The sequence below is a fragment of the Melanotaenia boesemani genome, chromosome 1 (assembly GCF_017639745.1).
Source record: "Melanotaenia boesemani isolate fMelBoe1 chromosome 1, fMelBoe1.pri, whole genome shotgun sequence".
Taxonomy (NCBI): Eukaryota; Metazoa; Chordata; class Actinopteri; order Atheriniformes; family Melanotaeniidae; genus Melanotaenia; species Melanotaenia boesemani.
In genome coordinates this window covers 10,788,415-10,807,368 of record NC_055682.1, presented here as the reverse complement: position 1 = coordinate 10,807,368, position 18,954 = coordinate 10,788,415, and the positions used below count along the sequence as shown (strand labels likewise).

The following is an 18,954-nucleotide window of genomic DNA, read 5'->3' as shown; positions in this document are numbered from 1 at the left end:
TTTGCGTGATTGCTCTTCACTATGCAACACATGTAAACAAAAAAAAAAAGAAAAAAAAAAAAAAAAAGGCATTTTCATCCACTTCTTAACCTTAGGCTGACTCCCATCTTTCTGTCTGGCCACAAGTCTGGGAAAATGCGTAAGTGTGAAGGGCCCCTTGTCTATCCCAACAAGGTCAATGTGCATAGTGCCACTGTGAACAACAGCAAAAATGTAGCAAGTGCAAAAGTGAACATTTTCTACAGTGATATCCCCAGTGCCTGGTGAAGTACCATGGAGTCCTCATACTGAGGGACGTCTGGCACACGTGCTCTCCTTGGTGGGCAGCCTTGCCCCGTAGAGAGGCGCTCTTGCTCTGGCTCTTCAGAGTGTCTGGGCCCAATCTCCTCTAGCTGGAGTCCCGGTTCTTCTGGTTGCGCATGAGAGGCCGGTGGTTGCTCAAGATGTCCATCGAGTGCTGCCAGTGCCAGCAGGAGCGGCAGTAGTACTTGAAGCAGGCCTGGTGTCAGAGCAGAAAGATGTCAGCCAAGAATAGACTTACTGTCTTTACAGTCACATTTGTTTCACAGCAAATTTACAAAAAGACATTGTATTGTTATTTGCACCGACCTGGTCTCTGCAGAAGAAAGGTCCAGGTTGGCGAAGGCAAACTTGACACATGGAGTCTTCCAGGTACGGGTCAATCTGAACCTAAAGGAAAACCAGTGCTGAGTTTACAGCAGTTCCAGCAAGTGATGCTTTTATAGATTAACACGTTAAAAGGAAAACCTCACTTTCTTTGTAAACTTGGGTGTTTTAATCTCCACAAATGCTGCACACACAGCCTTCAGATAACTGCGCTGATTGTTGAAAGTGACACGTCCAGAGCCTGAACACAAAGTTAAATATAAAAATCAAATATAAAAAATTTATCCTGAACACAAACTGAAAAGCAGTGCCAAACAAGCACTCGTCTCACCTATGGGATACTTGTGTTTGTCCGTATCAATGCCAGCATACATGACACCTCCAAACAGGTCATTCATGATGCTGGCCAGCGCCTCTGCATTCAACATGCCATGCAGAGCACCAACAAACACCGTCTTACTGGGATCCAGACGCTGGGCGGGGCAGCGCACATAATTACTGTCGGAGATCACCCAAGGTATCACCTGCACCTGTAGCAAGACAAACACGGTTAAGCCCTTATTTCCTTTTCAATGAAAATCTTAATTTAAATAGCAGCCCCAATCCCCATATCTCCCCCCATGGCGCTACACTGCTGTTTTGCAGGAGGTGCCTCTTTATGGCTTTAAAAAAAAATAAAATGACTCACATCAGTACTGCTGTCATACAGCGATACCAGACCTCTAATGCAAAAGTCTGACAAATTCAATTTGAGAAGTCAGTACAACTTTACACAAAGTTGTTACCTTTACTGAGTTTTACTTAATTGGCTGTTATAATGGATATAATAGAATTGTCCATTATATCCAGAGCCGGCCTTCTTAAATTGGTTTGTTCCCCTTGTTTAAGCCTCTGGCCCTGATCTGCATAAAGCAAATGGCACTTCCCACAACAAAGTTTTAAAAGAAACATTTTGGTGCAGGCATGCAAGGATCTAAACTTCCCACCTGTTTTGTGCCTTCCTGTAAACATTGGGGCTGCATTTACAGTTTATTCTTTTGTCTAGCTGAACTTTCAGGTATTGAGTTATATAAAAATAATTTTTCATGCCTGTATCGCATTACATTTGAATGTTTTATTCCTTTTATGTCAACACTGTGGGACAATAATACATGCGTATACATAAACATGAATTACTTTCATCTTGTAGTCTTAATGCCCTTGAAATATGATTCAACTCTTCAAATTATGCACTTTATAAAATATTTACTACAACTGGTTTGCAGTTTACTTTTGTTCCTTATTTGCTGAGGTTTTATCCGTCCTGCCAAGGGACAACAGATGTAAATTTGCAGTAATGTTAACCACACACATTTTGTACTTTTTTTTTTTAATAGTTGTCCAAAGAATTTTAACAAAAGGGCTGTCATTCAAAATATTTAAAAATCTTAATACTTGTTTTGTACATGCAGTTTTAGAATAAGGAACTTTGGTTACTTGCTACATTTAACTACTTAAGGTTAAATGTCTGTTTTTTGGCAGGCATCTCAGTTTTAGTCTTAGTCATGATGAAAATGCTTAGTTTTAGTCACGTTTTGGTCACGTTGAAGTTTGATAGTTTTAGTCAAATAAAGTATTAGTCTTTAAACAAATTAATTTATGTCAATAATACATATTAAAAAGTGGAATCAAAGTTGAGGTTATAACAAGTAATCCATAAAACAAGTTAACCTTAATGTTTTGCATAATAGCCAGATCCTTTACCAGACTGATAGCTTTAGCCGAGACTTTCCCCATCAACAGGGATGCAATGCTGCCGTGCTATACGTAACTGCTGTATAGCAGAAACCTTTTATTTCTATATTTCATCTTTTTTCATGAATTGATGCCCTACTTCATCATAAAAACATGTCAAGAAAATAGATTTACAAGTTCAACATATAGTAACACATTGTGAGCTTGTTGTTTGTAATTATTGATGAAAATAACCAAAATTAAAAGGAATGGTTTTAGACTTAGGTTTCCAACCAACAGCAAATACTGTAATCAATTACTCCTAAAAAGCAAAGGGCAACAACATCCTTACTTTGGTAACTGTGGCTTTATTTGAGAATTTTCTGAAGTAATACTCCACCCTGAACATACACATGCCCAAAATATGAGCAAAGGATGAGGAACAAATGCTCAACTTGACCTGATCTGCTAGTAAAATTATGATGGATTATAGTTAAAATATGTCCATATATCGTTTCATCGCTGCCACCAAACCCCTTTGCTGCAGTCATGATTCATCTATGTGTTATGGGATGTGTCTAACTACTGTGTGTGTGGTTCAGCCAGCTCAGTGCGTGTGTGAGCGTGTGTGAACGTGCACGCGGAGGGAAATGCGCATCGGGAATTAAGAGAGCAGAGAAGTGGTGTAAAAAGTATGAACGAGGTCTTGTAGAAGCCATTTCTCAGCGCAACCGCTGCCTTCCTTTCTTTGTGCTTCACCCCGTTAACAAGTGTAAGAGCTACTTCGGCCCTGGAGAAGAAGGATCTCGCGTGTCTTCCGACCACAGTCAGAAGAGGAAAACGGAAAAGGTTAACATATGAATGAATGAATAAACTGCTTGTCTGTGCTGCACGTCTGGTGGAGGGCGTGGCCAAGGTGCAGCAACATTGCTGACTGACACTGCGCTCATAACAGGCAGAAATGTCGAGCATTTTTAATGTCGGACAATCATCCCTTGAACATTTTCGTCTCGTCAACGAAATCTCAAACTTCTCGTCATGTTTTTGTCAGATCCATTTTTAGCTCATCACCGTCTCGTTATCGTCATGAAAAAAAGGTTCGTCAACGAAATTAGTCATCGTTACCACCACTGCTTTATAGACATACATGCAAACATACCACTTCTGACAGCCTTAATTTAGAAACAAAAAACTGAAGTAAATTGCATGCAGGGCATTGTTTCCAACTTCTTTATTTTTTCAGATCATCAGTTGTAAGGTCGCTGCTTATAGAATTATTAGGACGTCTCTGCTGGAGGTTATCCAGCACGGACCGTCTTTAAAGGAGAGCTCTGAACCAGCCGTGTGCTGCAGGAGTAGGTGGTATTCAACATGCACTACGATGGGTCAGTTCAGACAGAATAATGACCTTAGTCTTTTTCTAACCTTGCAGAAATATTTAAAGCTAAACTGTCCATTTCTGGTTCAGAACCACAATATTTCTGCCTTCCTTCCTAAATCTAGTGTGTGCACATCGAGCAGTTAAAGAATTTGTGTTAACACATCATTTACGTGTTAACCGACGGCCCTTACCAACACTGTTTGCATTGAACTGACTGACCACTGTCCTACTATCTGCCATCACTGTATGAACACACAAGTGAATTTCTAATAAAATCGGTTTCATTTATTTTGTTTCTGTTGCATAGTAAAGTGAATCAGATGGCATTTGAAAGAAAATCCAATAAGACTACAAGTTAACAAGCAGTCACAGACGAAGTCTGATTATGTCAACTTTCAAATCACTGGAAATCAGGAAGTTGAAGGTAGAAACGAGCCCTTACTTTTCTGGTGACATGTTTGCTTTAAATTAATAGTTTGTCCAATGCTAGCTGCTTTTCAAGGGAAACAGTAAAGTAGCCAACTTGACAAGTTAAACAAATCTGCAGCTAACTTTGCTGCTGACAAATACACAGCGAATCAGGGGAAAGAAGGCATTTTTTGTCATGTGTGAAAATGCAGAGGCAGCATGTGTGTGAGGGCGGTCATTGATCCACCACTCAACTTGCAAGGAAGGTTGGTCAGTGTGCTTATAAGCTTCTAGCTGGGACTGCAGAACCAACAGTGCTGACGTAACTCAGCTGATTCTGCAACACTAGTTTGATGTGTGCAAGGAGACACTGAGGTAGATTGAACCATCTCAGTCTAGCATGCAAATTACCAAGGACGTATGTTGGTTAATAAGTGAGTCACCTAGAAACGGTGCAACTTTATGAGGAAAACTTAAATTATATAAAGAATTTATTTCTCTTGTTTGATCAAATACAGATCAAGTCAAAACCATCCTGACCATATCCCAATTTGATTAGACACTACTGCCACAAAAAGTTTCACTTCCTACAGAAAGTAATGCAAGTAGAGAACAAAATAGACCTACAATTATTCAGGCATTTCTGAATCAAGAGACCGAGGCCTTAAATGTATAATTGACTCCTGTCTACTAGACAGATGGATAAAAACAAGATCAAAACTCATGTTTAAAAGGCACTTAAAAATGAGTTGTTGGCTTTTTCTTGCCTTCTCATTGACTGAGGGGTGAAGAGGAGTTTTCCCAAAGCATGTCAACCCAATACAAGCTGCTGCAGTCACATTTAATAATCAGATCTCTGTTCTGCTGAATAAGCCATCCATCTATGCCTGAGGAGACAACTGATTGTTCTCACACAGACAGCTAGAAGCAAAACCTCAAAAAACATCCCAAACACGACCAGAGGGCAGAGCTTCTGCAGAGAAATCCATCACAACTCATGACTTCAATTTGTTTTAGGATCAGTAAACTAGAAAACCCTGAACATGGTCATTACTTTAAGACAGAATTCTGTAGTTTTAGTCAGACAAAACAGCACATGATGTCACTAGAGAAGTGGAACTGGATGCATTTACAGTTTCAACCGATAACCAGTTTCAGCTTTCATCTGCATAACGCTGAACCACTTGAATAGAGGATAACGACACACATTCAAAGTATTAAATCTGATTGAGACACTTCAGATCAGGAAGCAACTCGTGGGTCAGTCCAGAAAAATTAAATTTGATACGTCTTCAATTTTTCCAACACTCTTCTGAGTCTAAAACATGCAAACTAATTTAATACATCTACAATAAGCAATCCACACTAGTCTGCCTACAATCTTAAGTTTGGAACAATTTTTAGCTTTGAGAGTTGTACAACAAGAACAAAAAAATGTAAATGGGACACAAAGTTCTTGATTAGCTCAGATATTGTTCAGAGCCCAGGACCAAAGACAAGTACACGTAATGCAGTGAAAGTGATGTTTTGCGTTTAGCTTCTACTCACATCCTTGCATCGCATTCTGCGGCTGGACATCTTATAGTAGTACTCTCTGTTGTCCTCTGGATGAAAGGGGTCCTGGGAGCAGGCATGCAGCAAAGCCCGCACAGACTTCTCGTTCTCAAACACCAGGTAAACATAGCCTACAGAGATATAGCAAACTGTTAGGATACTGGACAACAGGCACTTTGATTTACTCATTTCTGATGAGCTGCATCATAAATATCTAGAAAAAATAAAATGCATGGTATGCTGCAACTTTTAGGATATGTTTAAAAAAAATGACTAAAAAACACATCTGTGAACATTTGGAGGGAGATCATATGATGACCAAGCTTTTTTTCTGTAGTATAGATTTGTTTAAAAATCTATACAAATAGATTAATGACAAATAAAAATTCAACAACCATGCTGGAGACTCCAATCATGAATTCAAATCAAACATGTTTTGGAGTTTTGGAGAAAAACAACCGCTCTGGGATGTTATCTACACAATCTGCGCAATACTTAAACATGAGATACAGAAACTGTTAAGTATCAGGAAAATTAGGATAAAATTATACAAGTAAATGATGTAAATATAAAAATTCTACTAGTGTCAGCAAAAAAAGCAATAACTAAGCTTAAGGTTGAAATCCCAACATGCCAGCAATAGAGGAATATTGTAGATGAAATTGTGAATATGGAGAAAATGACCTACAAATTAAATTTAAAAGAAGTTTTTGAAAAGAATTGGGGAAAATGGTTTTCATGTAAAAGGATGGATTTAACTGATTTTTTTAAACTAATCCCCATAGGCTTTAATAATATGTACAAACTTCTATTTTCCCCCTCTTACTTTATGCATGTTATAAGTTATAAAATGACTTAAAATGTAACTGAAGATCTGAAGTTGGGTTATTTCCCCAAAACTGAGTTGTAAAAATGCAATGTTTGTTTATGTATAAATAAAATTAAAAAGATTCTCTGCACCAATTCATATTAAGTTCCACTTTTATGACCCTGATAATGGTAACACAAGTAGACCATTGAAAAAATAATTCAAGAGGCAGAAACAGTTTTAGCAAGACTACAACCGAGCTATAAAACTGATTTAAGTACATTTTTACAAAAAGAGTGCAGACAAATAACATTCAGATATAGAATGGCTTGCATTAATGACTCTGCTCTAACAATGTTCTTCCACTAAAGCTGTGACTAGACAATTTAAGATGCTTTGTGAAGTTAAATATAAAAATTACAGCAAAGATCAGTTCATAAACTGGCGATATCGAATAAAGCAGAGAACGCCTGTGTCTGGACTATTACACAACTAGTGCAGTCAAAATGGATAACTGATTATAGCCTTCAAAACAAATTTCATAGTATAGGTTTTTAAAAATAATCGGGTTAAGATTTCCAAGTTTTAGAAATGTTTTGTACTTGCAGAGGCACTTCACCACAATTATCTGCCTCCATCTAACCCAGGGGTGTCTTAGTCGGTTCTTGAGGGACGCTTTTCAATGTATCCCTGCTCAAACACTCCTAAAATTGAGTAAAAAAATGAATGTATCAAACAGCTCTGCATAATCATATATATCATTTTCTGTCCCGCTTAGTCCAATTAAGGGTCGCAAGGAAGCTGGAGCCCATCTCAGCCATTAGCAGGCGAGAGGCAGGGTAAATCAAATCAAATCAAACTTTATTTATATAGCACCTTTCATACATACAAATAGCAACTCAAGGTGCTTTACAGATAGTAAAATCCCCCAGAACCCCAACCCAATAGCAGCAAGCCCCCCCCCACCCCTTCCCATCAAACACACACACACACACACATCACAGAGGGTAAAAGCAAGTTAAAAGGACCAAGGAACACCCTGGACAGGCCGCCAGTCCATGACAGGGCCAGCATTCACGCTCACTCCTAGGGAGAATTTAGAGTGACCAATTAACCTAACATGCATATGTCTTTGGATGGAGGGAAAAAGCCAGAGTACCATTTTTTACCCACAAAATCCAGTAGAAAAAACAAATTTTATCAACAGTATGTTTCTCACAATTAATTCTGTGTTTACAGCTAAAAACACATTTTTTGGTGAACTTTGAGTTGTGTATTGGAACAGGTAACTATCCAAAACCTGCAGGATTCTGCCCCTCAAGGACAGGAGCTGGACACCCGAGATCTTACAATCCTCGTCTATTTCAAACCTTAAATGTCTAGTCTTCTCCTAGGCCTCCTGCCTGGTAGTTCCAACCCTACCAATATATTCAACCTGTACATAACCAAACCATCTTAGGCTGGCCTCTGACATCGTCTCCGAAACATCTAAAATGTGCCATCTCTTACGTACTCATTTCTGACCCCCCATCCATCCTCATCAGGCCTAAAGAGAACCTCAATTTGCAGGTAAATGGTTTGACTTAATGGAACAGCAACAAGTACACTTAAAGGTTTGAACAATCTAAATATGAAGGAGTAATGTCTGGGTGATACAGTGGCATTCAGAAAAGTCAAAGTGCTTTCTTTTACCCACTACCAACACCATATGCCCAGAATCACCACCCTGTGGAAGCGTTAAACTCACCAATATACCACATGCTCACCAGTGCCACCATGAGGCTTGAAAAGGGAAAAATAAATTAATACGCCTACCAGCTTGTCGTTACCTTTAGCCATATTACCTTTGGGAGGGCAGCGAGGATGCTTTCCATCCTTACCCGGCCATTCCACAGTCAGAGGGCCATAACCACTGAAGGTGTTTATCAGACCAGCTGAAATAAAGAGTGAGGGTCAGGTGACAATACAAAGTTATTACAAATTTAATACATTAACACAATACACAAATAACTTCAGCAAGAAGTCATTCAGGCCAAGATAATTCTAAGAGCTTAAATAAAGTTAACTGGGCTTCAATACTAACTGGTTGGTGGAGAGTTTCATCTTATAGGAATTACAGGAACATGAGTCGTTATGGTCACATCAGGTCACTGATTCACCTGACCAATCTACTGGTCATTCAGTTCTTTGGCACCTGTGAATTATTCACCTATGTGACCAAGACTTGACACAAGGTTCAATCTGCTAGGCTGCTGGGAAAGTGGTATCTGTGGCCCCCTTCTCTGTTCAGACGGCCTTTCCAGTGTAACAGAACTGGCTTCCTTGACACTTCAATCCATCCATCTTCTGTTCCAAATATGTACATTACCGTTCTCAAAAATGTCTTATCCTTGAGATGCTGGTGGACCACCAAGTCTTGACCAGTAGGTGGATCTCCTGTATTGTGGCACGTTTTTAATAAGGTTATTTGGTCTCTCCGATATAAAAAGGTCCACATACTCCTCACTGCACTACTCCACATACACAGTACCACAACTTGAGTTTGAGCGTTTTGTTGCTTTGAGTGTTTCCTTCATAAACACATGGCAAAACACAGGAGAGCCAGCTCAGCAGTCCATCTGCAGCTCAAGGATAAAGGACGCTCAAGGATGGTAATATACATATTTTGGACAGGACATTTGAAATCATCCATGTTATACTGGAAAAACATCTCTAAACAGAGGTGGTGGCCTCATATCACTACCAGTGCCGGGATGCAGCCTCAACTCTCCTTCCCAGACATTGTGATCAAAACAGTTTTGGGCATGCAGGTAAACAATTCACAGGTGCCAATGAATTCAATGAAGACTGGTCAGGTGTAGGGGTGTCGCGGTTAAGGAATTTCCTCCTGCGGTGTTGCATGTTGTCTCAACACCGCGGTATGCGGTGTCACCGCAATTAAAAAAAAAAAGAGAGAGGGAGATGGATCTATTCATCAACATTGCGCAATCCTGATTTTGCCGAAGGCAACAATCTACGCGGATTTTATTAAAAATGTAGTAGTAGGTGTGTAAATAAGAAAGAAAAAAATTATGTATTTTTGTTTATGTTTGCAGCTGCGGGTTGTGACCGCCGCTTGCGCTGTTCTGGTTTTAGTTTCAATTTCTCAGATCAGGTGGAGGGTCGTGCTGATGCAGCAGCAGGAAACGACATGCGCGGCAGCTTCCAATGTTAAACTGCATGGTAATTATGCAGATCTCCATCATGACAGTATAAATATTCAGGCCCTTACATTACGTCACTTATGTCATGCTTTTCCGTGTTCCCTCTCCATCCTTCACACTGATCAACTGTCCGTTTTTTTGTTTTTAATTTAGAAACAAATGTGGGTGTCGTGGTTAAGGTATTTCCTCTGTGGTGTTGCATGTGTAACAGGATAAATACTGCAACGGCATCTGTAAGGCATTTATGCCTGTTACTTTCACGGCTGTATTTGACAGCTCGTCCAAAGGCTTCAGCTACTCCAACTTGTCTGCTGGCACCAGCCTGAGCGGCACTATTTGAAGCTGCTGACGGGGGCAGTTTTGCTGCGACAGCCGGATGCCTGCTAGCTAGGTGAGATCTCAAATTTGTCGTATTTCCGCGACTGACAATGACTTTTTTGGCGCAGATCTTGCATATTGCCTCCTGTAAATTTTCTGGTTCTCCCTTTTCGTTTGGGTGAAAACCGAAATGTTCCCAAACTGGGGCAGTTACATTTGGCTTTGGGACTAGTGCAGTTGCCATTGTCTGTTGATCTTAAAATGAACAGCTCTAGGGTAGGACCGGATGTAAATAGAAGTTTGGACGGAACCAGGACACTCTTCCGGCGGTGGTGGCGGTCGCTTGCCACGCCCTGCGATTAGGCTTAACAATACCGCGGTATTGCGGTTATTGCGACAGCCCTAGTCAGGTGAGGTAAAAAAAAAAAAAAAAAAAATACCACATGTCCTAATGGTAGTTATTATGAATGTTCCTTTAATGGTTATAAGCTAAAACGTCCCACTGACTGGTTAGAACCGAAGGCTTTTCAAGAAATAGAAGTCCAGCTGATTTTATTCACTCTTATGATAAGAGTAAAAATAAATAAATAACCTTGTAGTGGTTATTTTTCTTAGGGACTTTTTAGAAATAAGCCTGAGTTATGCCCCACTAGAACATTTTATTTCAAGCCACCAGAATCTAGAAGTACTGATTTAGGCTTCAACTAATTTCGTTATAAAATACAGGCAAATAAAGATCAAATTCACAGAGAACAGGTCTGCCCCAGTGAAGACAGCCCATCAGCAGCTACCTTCTGTGATGTCCCAGGGCACACCACCAAGGAAGACCTTGCAGGAATACAGAGGATCCTTGTTGTTTCTGGGAGGCAGCTGACCGCTCCAAGTGAATGTGGCTTCATTCACAGCTAATGAGTGCAGAAGGGGTTAGCCAAGATCTAGAGTTTACGCCACAGTTTCACAGCAATTTATAAGAGGGAAATAAATTTACCTGCAGCCTGTCGGTGAAGCCGTGCCTCCCTCTCAATGCTGAAAGTATCATCTGCCTGGTCAAGGACGTCTGAACCCGGCCATGGAGAGCCAGAGCGCCAGCGGCGGGAAAAGGTTGAGGAGGCGGGGCTGGCAGTGGATGGTGGGGTCAGAGGAGAGCTAGTGTCCTGGGGGTCCAGGCGGGAGCTGAATCGCAACAGATCCTTCTGCACATTTGATGCCAGATAAGGTAAGGGAGGGGAAATCCGTAAAGTGGACTGGGGAGCAGACATTCAGACAACAGTTAATGGAGACAGATTGGAGAGCAGGGAGAACTACAATCGGCTGTTGCTCTGGATTCATTTTGTGCCAAGCTGCAGTGAGAATCACTGCTATCCACTTCATTATTTACTTGATATTTTTAACTTCCAGAAACAGCTGGGATTACACAGCAGTCACCACCATCCCACTGGCTTGCTGACAATGAAAAAATATGTTCAATGTATGGAAGAGCCCTGTGAGGAAATGTACATCTTACCCTCACAGGACATATTCCATATCATTAGTTAACTTGAAGGCAAAATCTGGAGTTTGTCAATTACATGCATGATTTCTCCAGGTAAAGTTTAAAGTAGCAGAAAAGTCTTTTCTTCCCCACAGTTGCATCAGGCACACTTTGGTGAACAATTCCCCTCCTATATAAGCATACCAGCTGTGCATGCAACTGCACAGATTATGTTAAAACTATTCCAGACAGATCTGTGTTCATGCCACCGTTTTCCAATTCACTTTTAAAAGTTGTAAGATTTCTAATACTTCAATTCACATACCTCTAATCCAAAATAAAGCAATGTATTGGAAATGAAGACATTTAAGTGTTTACCTGTTAGGCCTTCTAAAACATTGCGCATCAGACCTGTCACCAAGACTGGACTAATAAGATCGTTTAAAGAGCATAATACCCATAAATAAATTTAAAATAAGGATTGTCATGTTAGTTTTACCTGCTGTTTTCATTTGGTTGCATGAAGTATGCAGTAGATCAAGCACGATCACAATTACGATGGTTAATTATGACAGGCTTATCTCTAAATCTACTCTTTCCATTTGACACTTGCACCCATTCATAAAAAATAGGCTATTTCAACAGTAAGTTAATGTGAACGTATCCAACTTAAATCTATAGATCTCTGCAAAATATGACAAACCTATAAATCTTCAGAAACAGCTTAGTCCATGACCAACTTACAGTAACCTACTGGACTGCTTCTCGTCACAGGGATCTCATGTTTAAACAGCACTCAAAACAAGTGTTCAAGGACATTTAAGTGTAAAATTAGTTTAAAGCAGAAGCACAGCCTGTCTTATTACAAGGGTCCTGTTAAGCCTACAAGGCTGTTTTAGTGCATGTTTGCTGTGACTCAAAGATGGCTCTGATAAGTGCTTTGTAGCAAAATAGTTTTTATCCACTTCCTGAAGTCATTTAATTAAATCCACAAACAGCTGTGAGGCATTTGTGGGGAAAAACACCTGCAGTGATCTAATGATTTTAGCAGAAATGTCAAATTGCTACCAAAGGCGTTTCCAAATAGGATGTCCCCTGTGAGCAATCAAAGCAATTCTAAATGTACCGTCAGCGATAATTTTGCTAATAGGTCAAACATTACAGGCACCTTTGGCTCCTCAGCTCAGCACACAACATGAGGGCATGGGACTGAGACATCTATCGTTTGAAGCAGGGACTGCTGGCTGTCAGAGCCAGTCAGTGGTGTCATGGAAGGCAGTCCATGGAAACAACCAGAAACAAACCAAGTTTCATAAGTGCTTCAGTTTAAACAAAAGCTATACACTATTGTGCCCATATATTATTGTGGTTTATCAAGCATAACTGGGACTGATGTTAGTGTTGTGAATTATTTTTTGCTATAGGTTGACACAGGAGGTTCTGTTCACAATAACAGATACCTTATTCTTTTAAAAATTAAACTAGTAGTAATATTAAGATTCAAAGCATTATCTTTATGCTTTGCATCATCTTATCTGCAGTACAGCCAAATTTGTCAGTTATGAGGACACCATACATATCCATCTCCATCCATCCTTCTATATCTTTTGTTTGTTTTGATACAAGTAATGTCAGCATCGAGTGCTCTGCAACATTTCCCACCCTGCAATCAAGCAAGAGTGAAAGTCATGTCTTTACCAGCATGTCACAGAGGTGATCTGAGCCAGAGCTGAAGCCGCTGGTCTCTGAGTCTTCAGGGCTGCTGGAGCGAGAATCCAGAAAGGAGCTCGAGTCCAGTCGGTTAGCCATGCGTGCCATGCCAGGAAACTTCTCCAGGAAGTCAGCAGTCATGCTCATGGACTCATGGGGCAAGTAGCCCTGGGGCTTACCAAGGATACTACTGAAGGGACTGTTCAGTATGCCGAGCACTGGAGAAAGAGACAATTACAGCATTTACAGTCTTACCAAGACAGCTTGTGTGTTGATGCCCATTTTGCAAGATGAGCAAACTACAGAAAATGGGACACCTGTGCTGAGTCTACAGAAGAGTACTGATTTGTCAGCAAACAAGCCACACTACAAATAACAGGTTTTAAAAAAGTTACACCTTTTAAAAAGGGAGTATTTTGATAAAAACAAAAAAAAAGCAAAGTTTGTGCTAAATACAGTTACATATTGATTTTGTATGACTGAAAGGCTAAAATACAAATTAGAAAATTACCTACTGTGCCAACTGGCTGAAATGTTAAGAGTCAATTAGGAGCAAGTTTGAAAATTTCCTGTTTTAAATTTAATATTTGCAAATTGACTATTATGAAACTCACAACAGAAGCTGAATGCCTTTCTCAGTAGCTAAAATACTGCATGCTAGTTCAGCCGTCATATTTCCTAATCCAGCCCAGAGACTGCCAAGCAGCAATTCCTGTTGAGTTAACCAGAGTCTTCCTTCCTCTATGACCAAGTGACTCAGCTGGCAACAGTGACAGGTATGTACTGCATGGCTGGTAATAGTGAACAAGAGGCTCTAAAAGGGATTATTCAGCTGTGGGCTCTATTCAAAGCTCTGTCCCACTTTGTAACAGACCCACTTTAGAAACTTCTAAATGAAATTTTGACAAGATGGTTTGAACATGAAATAAAAAAACTACTCCAAATAGGGTCAGAACAGATGAGGCGTCAGGGGTGCCTCCGTACAGACTAATGTCACCAGTCATCCCAAACGTCAGCATTTACATAAACTTGGTTCATAGCAATGCAAGACTGTTCCTGCAGTCTATCAAAGCCTACAGGTCTTAACATCAACAGGTAATATTAAGAGCTCATCTACAGTAACATGATTAGGGTGCTTGAAAGAGAAAGTAGCTTAACTGGCTTGTTTGTGCCTGCTGGCTTCTAGAGATGCAACAAAGCAAAACTGCCACATCATCCTCCCTAGCATGCTACAGTCTGCTCCCACACACACATTTGGTTGCTAACCAACCATCACAAATTTCAATATTAATGAGACCTCAAAACAACCTTAATCATGTTGCAATATCAGTTTATATGCAAAAAGATGGGTCATGAGAACACTCTTAAAGCAGTAAAACTACCACAAACACCAGACAAAACTATAAGTTCTGCTATGAATCTTGAAAACATTCAGGTAAACACAAGGTTCAGTACTTACTGGAGGGTGAGCGGTTCTGAACCTGGGATGGGGATGTGTGTGTTTCTGTCTCCTGGCTGCTCCACGGTCTGTCCCACCCAGACAGACGGAGAGACTGAAGGCCAAGGCCCAGGTCTGAGATATCCGCCGGGCCCCTGGACGAAGGCATCTCCTGGGAGCTGGGTATGCCCCCACAGTTGGGGAAAAGCATCCTCCTGCTGCCCACCGCAGCCAGCTCTGACTCTTTTGGATCAGAGAGTCAGTTCAGAGATGTAGCAAGAGAGAAGGGAGAGAAATGTTAGCAAGCCAAAAAACAAGCAGTTGTAGCAGTCTGCTTTACAGAGGAAAGGGCTTGGTGAGGTCTGCCAATACGTCCTCTGTAAAAAAGAGAAATTTGAAAAGCAAAAATTTTCCCCATTGCCACATCTCCCACTACCCTGGCTGATGGCTGAGCTAACCTGCTGCCTCTGTGCCCGGTGCAACTGCCATGCATCTCCGTCCGCATCACTGACCCACCTAGCAGCATGTGACATGGCTGCTGATGCACTCGCACACCCCTGCTAATGACATCAGCCTTACCCCCACCTCCCTGCCTCCTTGCCTAACAACTGTGTAATGAAAAATTCCTGTCGGAGCTATTGGCTTGTTGATAGAAGTACTCCCCTCTCTGGTAGGCACGGCACGTCTCTGAGTCAGTGGGACGACAGCTGCCACTGCCGATACTGCTGGTGCTTACTGTGTCTAGCCTTGTTTCCTGAGCGAGCTGAGAGAGGCAGGAGGGAGGAGAGGGGAGCGGAGCGGAGCTGAGGGGCAGCGTGGTGGGAGGCAGCATGGGAGTGAATGACTCAGCAGACTTCAGCTCAAAAGTACTCCACTTTTTCTTTTAAGAATCAGTGGTTTGTGTGATTTCTCTTTAAAAACAGTGAACAGACATGCCTCGCTGTAGCAGAAGTAACTGACTGATCAGATGCTGAGGACGGAGCAGACATGCACTGCAAGCTCCTACCATCCCTTTCCATGTCTGGAAAGCTTCCAATTACACCCCTGATTCAGCAACACCAAACCGGGATGAACAGGGCAGAGGCCACAGCGGAAGTTTAGCCCAATTCTTATTGTGATCAATTTTACTGTTCCCTCACTTGAAAGTTAAAGAAGATCTGGTGCAGCTGTTTAAAACTGCACAGGATGAAGTGCAGACATGCTTTGAGCAAGTTAACTCAAAGGACACAGACACTATGCAAAGCCAGTTTCTTGGCAAAATCACTACCGAAGGAAAAAAAGCAACTCAGAATTGCTGCAATGCTGCAAACCAGCAATGCAGCATGAATCAGCTGTTGGCAACCAAATGACAATGACAAGGTGAAGGTTTAACAGATGCCATGGGAAAATGAGATGGCCCTGCATCAGTGATGCAACTTTTCACCTCAAATTGCACATTTATTTTGCTTTGCATTTGGGGTCATTTTATAGTTCTTGCCAAACTTGAATTTTTACAGCTACGTGGATAAAATCATGTTTTGTTTGTTTTTTGTGAGCAAGAATTTGAGTTTTTATTAAACAATTTGCTAACGCGCACACAGCTGAAACTTGAGAATAGTATGTGGTTTCTGGCTCATTCAATCACTTAAGCTCACATTTAGTTCTACAACTTAATGAAAACATGTATTTTTGGCAATTTCCTCACTTGAATTCCAGTTTGTTGGACTAATCCGTCATTTTTGCATCTTATATGATAAATGCTTTAAGTGCATTGCATTTTGTGATTTCATGGAACAAAGGTCAATAAAATAATATAAATGAATAAAAAAGTAGTTAAACTAAAAGTTGAGGTTTTTTTGGGCCAGCATAAACAAAAATAAATCATAACTGTACAACTGTCTTCAAAGTCGAGGTGGTGTGATTTGTATGCATTTAATGTGAAAAAATTAATACTTGAACATTAAAATATGTTTAATTTTCTAAATTGCTCGAACCCCTCAGAAAATGAAACGTTCTGTTGAAGATTAATCTCTGCATTTCTGAAGTCTGACCATGTTGCGTTCATGACCTTGGCTTTTGCAGCTAGAGTGAATAATAAGTCAAGTTTACCACAGGCCAGGTCTGGCTTTTGCTTGGCGTTGTTCGGTGTGGTGCACACACCGGTGAAGTCCAGAGCGTTGCCCAGCATGGTGTTCATCCTGCGGAAGATGTCAGCGTTGCTGCAGGTGGACAAAGCTGGAGACTCGGGGTCCGGGCTCTCAGGCCTGCGGGCATCGTTTCTCTGCAGGAGAAACCGGGGGAGGAATTAACCCCGAATTTAAGTCGAAAACTTTATTCGTTTTTTCTTTTAATAAATGAAAGTTGAGTTTGGGACTTCTTAAAACTTTTGGTGTTATTTTAGGTGGGAATATGGCCAAAAACACGAGTCGCTAGTCGTTTCATGACCAACTAAGAGATCAAATGACCTTAAACTTCGTCCAGAACTGATTTAACTCCGTTTTTGACTCACCAGGGAAAACGCCATGATGTGGACAGCCAGCCTATAAGAAATGTCAGAATAACGACCGCTGGCTGAAATAAAAGGTCATATTTATGAAGTCTGCTAGCTGCTAATTAGTCTAAATGTGGTAAACGTGTGCTTGGCGAATAACTGACCCCCAAGAGCCTGGTGAGATCACGTGCACTACATCAAAGAGGCACGCCGCAACACAAATCACGTGCTATTAGATTATAATTTAAATTTTAAGATTTTTTTAAATGTTGCACAAACTGACCAATTATCAACCAGAAGTTTTTGCACTTTTTTAAATGTATAGTCTTTTATTGATCTAACAAGGAAATGATTTTGTAATGACTGCAAACAATACAAGTATAAGGTAACAGTAAAATAAATAAATCAACGAATAAATAAATAAATAAACAAATAAATAAATTTTAAAAAAATGTAGCAATTAGAAGATAAATATATAACAAAAAAAATCAAACATTATGTATAGATGATTAAGGACAATGTAGATGAAGAACCATATATACTATATATATATATATATATATATATATATATATATATATATATATATATATATGCTGCAGCAAGAAGGTCGCTGGTTCGAGCCTCGGCTGGGGGAGGTTCAAACCTGGGGGTGGTTCTCCCCGTGTACGCGTGGGTTCTCTTCGGGTACTCTGGCTTGCTCCCACCGTCCAATGACGTGCATGTTAGGCTAATTGATCACTTCAAATTCTCTCTGTGAGTGAGTGTGTGAATGGTTTTTTGTCTCTTTCTGTGTTTGCCCTGCGATGGACTGGTGACCTGTTTCGGGCGTACGCTGCCTCTCACCTTTTAAAATGCTGGGATAGAGATTACCCGTGACCCGTAATGGATAAAGCGGTACAGATGATAAATGAATGAATATGTACAAATCTAGAGGGCTATAGTGTGTTCACTAGAGACAGAAGTGAACTGTTTTATAATGAAAGATTTCCTGAGTTGTTCTTTATGACAAAGTGGTTTATCCTGGAAATTTTGTATTTGTTGGATGAGAAGTTAGGGTGGGGTGGTCAGACGATAGACATCACTAACTGCAACATCCAGCAGGACCATTAGGTTTAGGACCAGTGTGTGAAATACAGTCTTCCTTATCTTGAAATCCTTATTATAGCTTATAGCTTTGTTTACAGGCTCTTTTCTGTACAGTTTCAAACAGCTTCAGTAGTTTATTGCTTTGATTATTTTTGTTTTTTTTGTAAAATAAAAATCAAAATATCTTTTCAGTCAAAGCATTTACACCATTTAGATCAATACTGAATTCTAAGGCATATTATAAAAGACAATAACCCTAATTGGTATTACAAACTCGATGTCAGAGAGAAAAGAAAGGGTTTAAACATTACTTATATTGCATATTGTCCAAACAGAATGACCCATGATCAACCAATCAACTGGCTGACGAGTGGGTCAGATTTTAAGGTTAATGGAGGGTTACCTACCTACCTAACCCCATTACCGTGGTCCCTTGTTTACCCATATTTCACACACTGGTTAACCACATAACATGGGCTCTATTGAACAAATACATCTAACATTTGGTGTCAACCTCTATCAAAAACAAATTTATATTTCATGACATTCAACTCAACTTTATTTATATAACACTTTATCAAATGCATAAGAAAGAACACAGTATTGACAAAAATTTAAATATAAAAAAATAAATATTAAAAACTGACAATAAAAGCAAGTTCCAAATAATATAGTGATATAAGCAAGAACACAGCCTTTTACTTTGGTTCCAGTGTCAGTTAACAAACCACAAACCAGAGTTGGGGTGGCCACAGTGGTGACTA

The 18,954-nt window shown here is 40.3% G+C and overlaps 1 protein-coding gene across 4 annotated transcripts; it reads right to left on the bottom strand.

Annotated features, from left to right (window-relative positions):
- Positions 1-5: 5 nt before the first annotated feature.
- cpeb1b (cytoplasmic polyadenylation element binding protein 1b) lies at positions 6-17,259 on the bottom strand. Of its 4 annotated transcripts, none has more exons than XM_041967696.1 (12): positions 17,120-17,259; positions 16,720-16,891; positions 14,653-14,874; positions 13,182-13,411; positions 11,001-11,256; positions 10,804-10,917; positions 8,321-8,425; positions 5,678-5,814; positions 959-1,157; positions 774-868; positions 610-690; positions 6-499 (listed from the first exon to the last, which is right to left on the bottom strand). In XM_041967696.1, exons 1-12 carry the CDS (start codon positions 17,132-17,134, stop codon positions 389-391), a joined length of 1,737 nt encoding a protein of 578 aa, XP_041823630.1. In that variant the 5' UTR covers positions 17,135-17,259; the 3' UTR covers positions 6-388. The 4 variants fall into 4 exon arrangements, with proteins under 4 accessions (XP_041823630.1, XP_041823703.1, XP_041823877.1 ...); XM_041967769.1 differs by having other exon boundaries at positions 8,336-8,425; XM_041967943.1 differs by having other exon boundaries at positions 11,001-11,205.
- Positions 17,260-18,954: the final 1,695 nt, after the last annotated feature.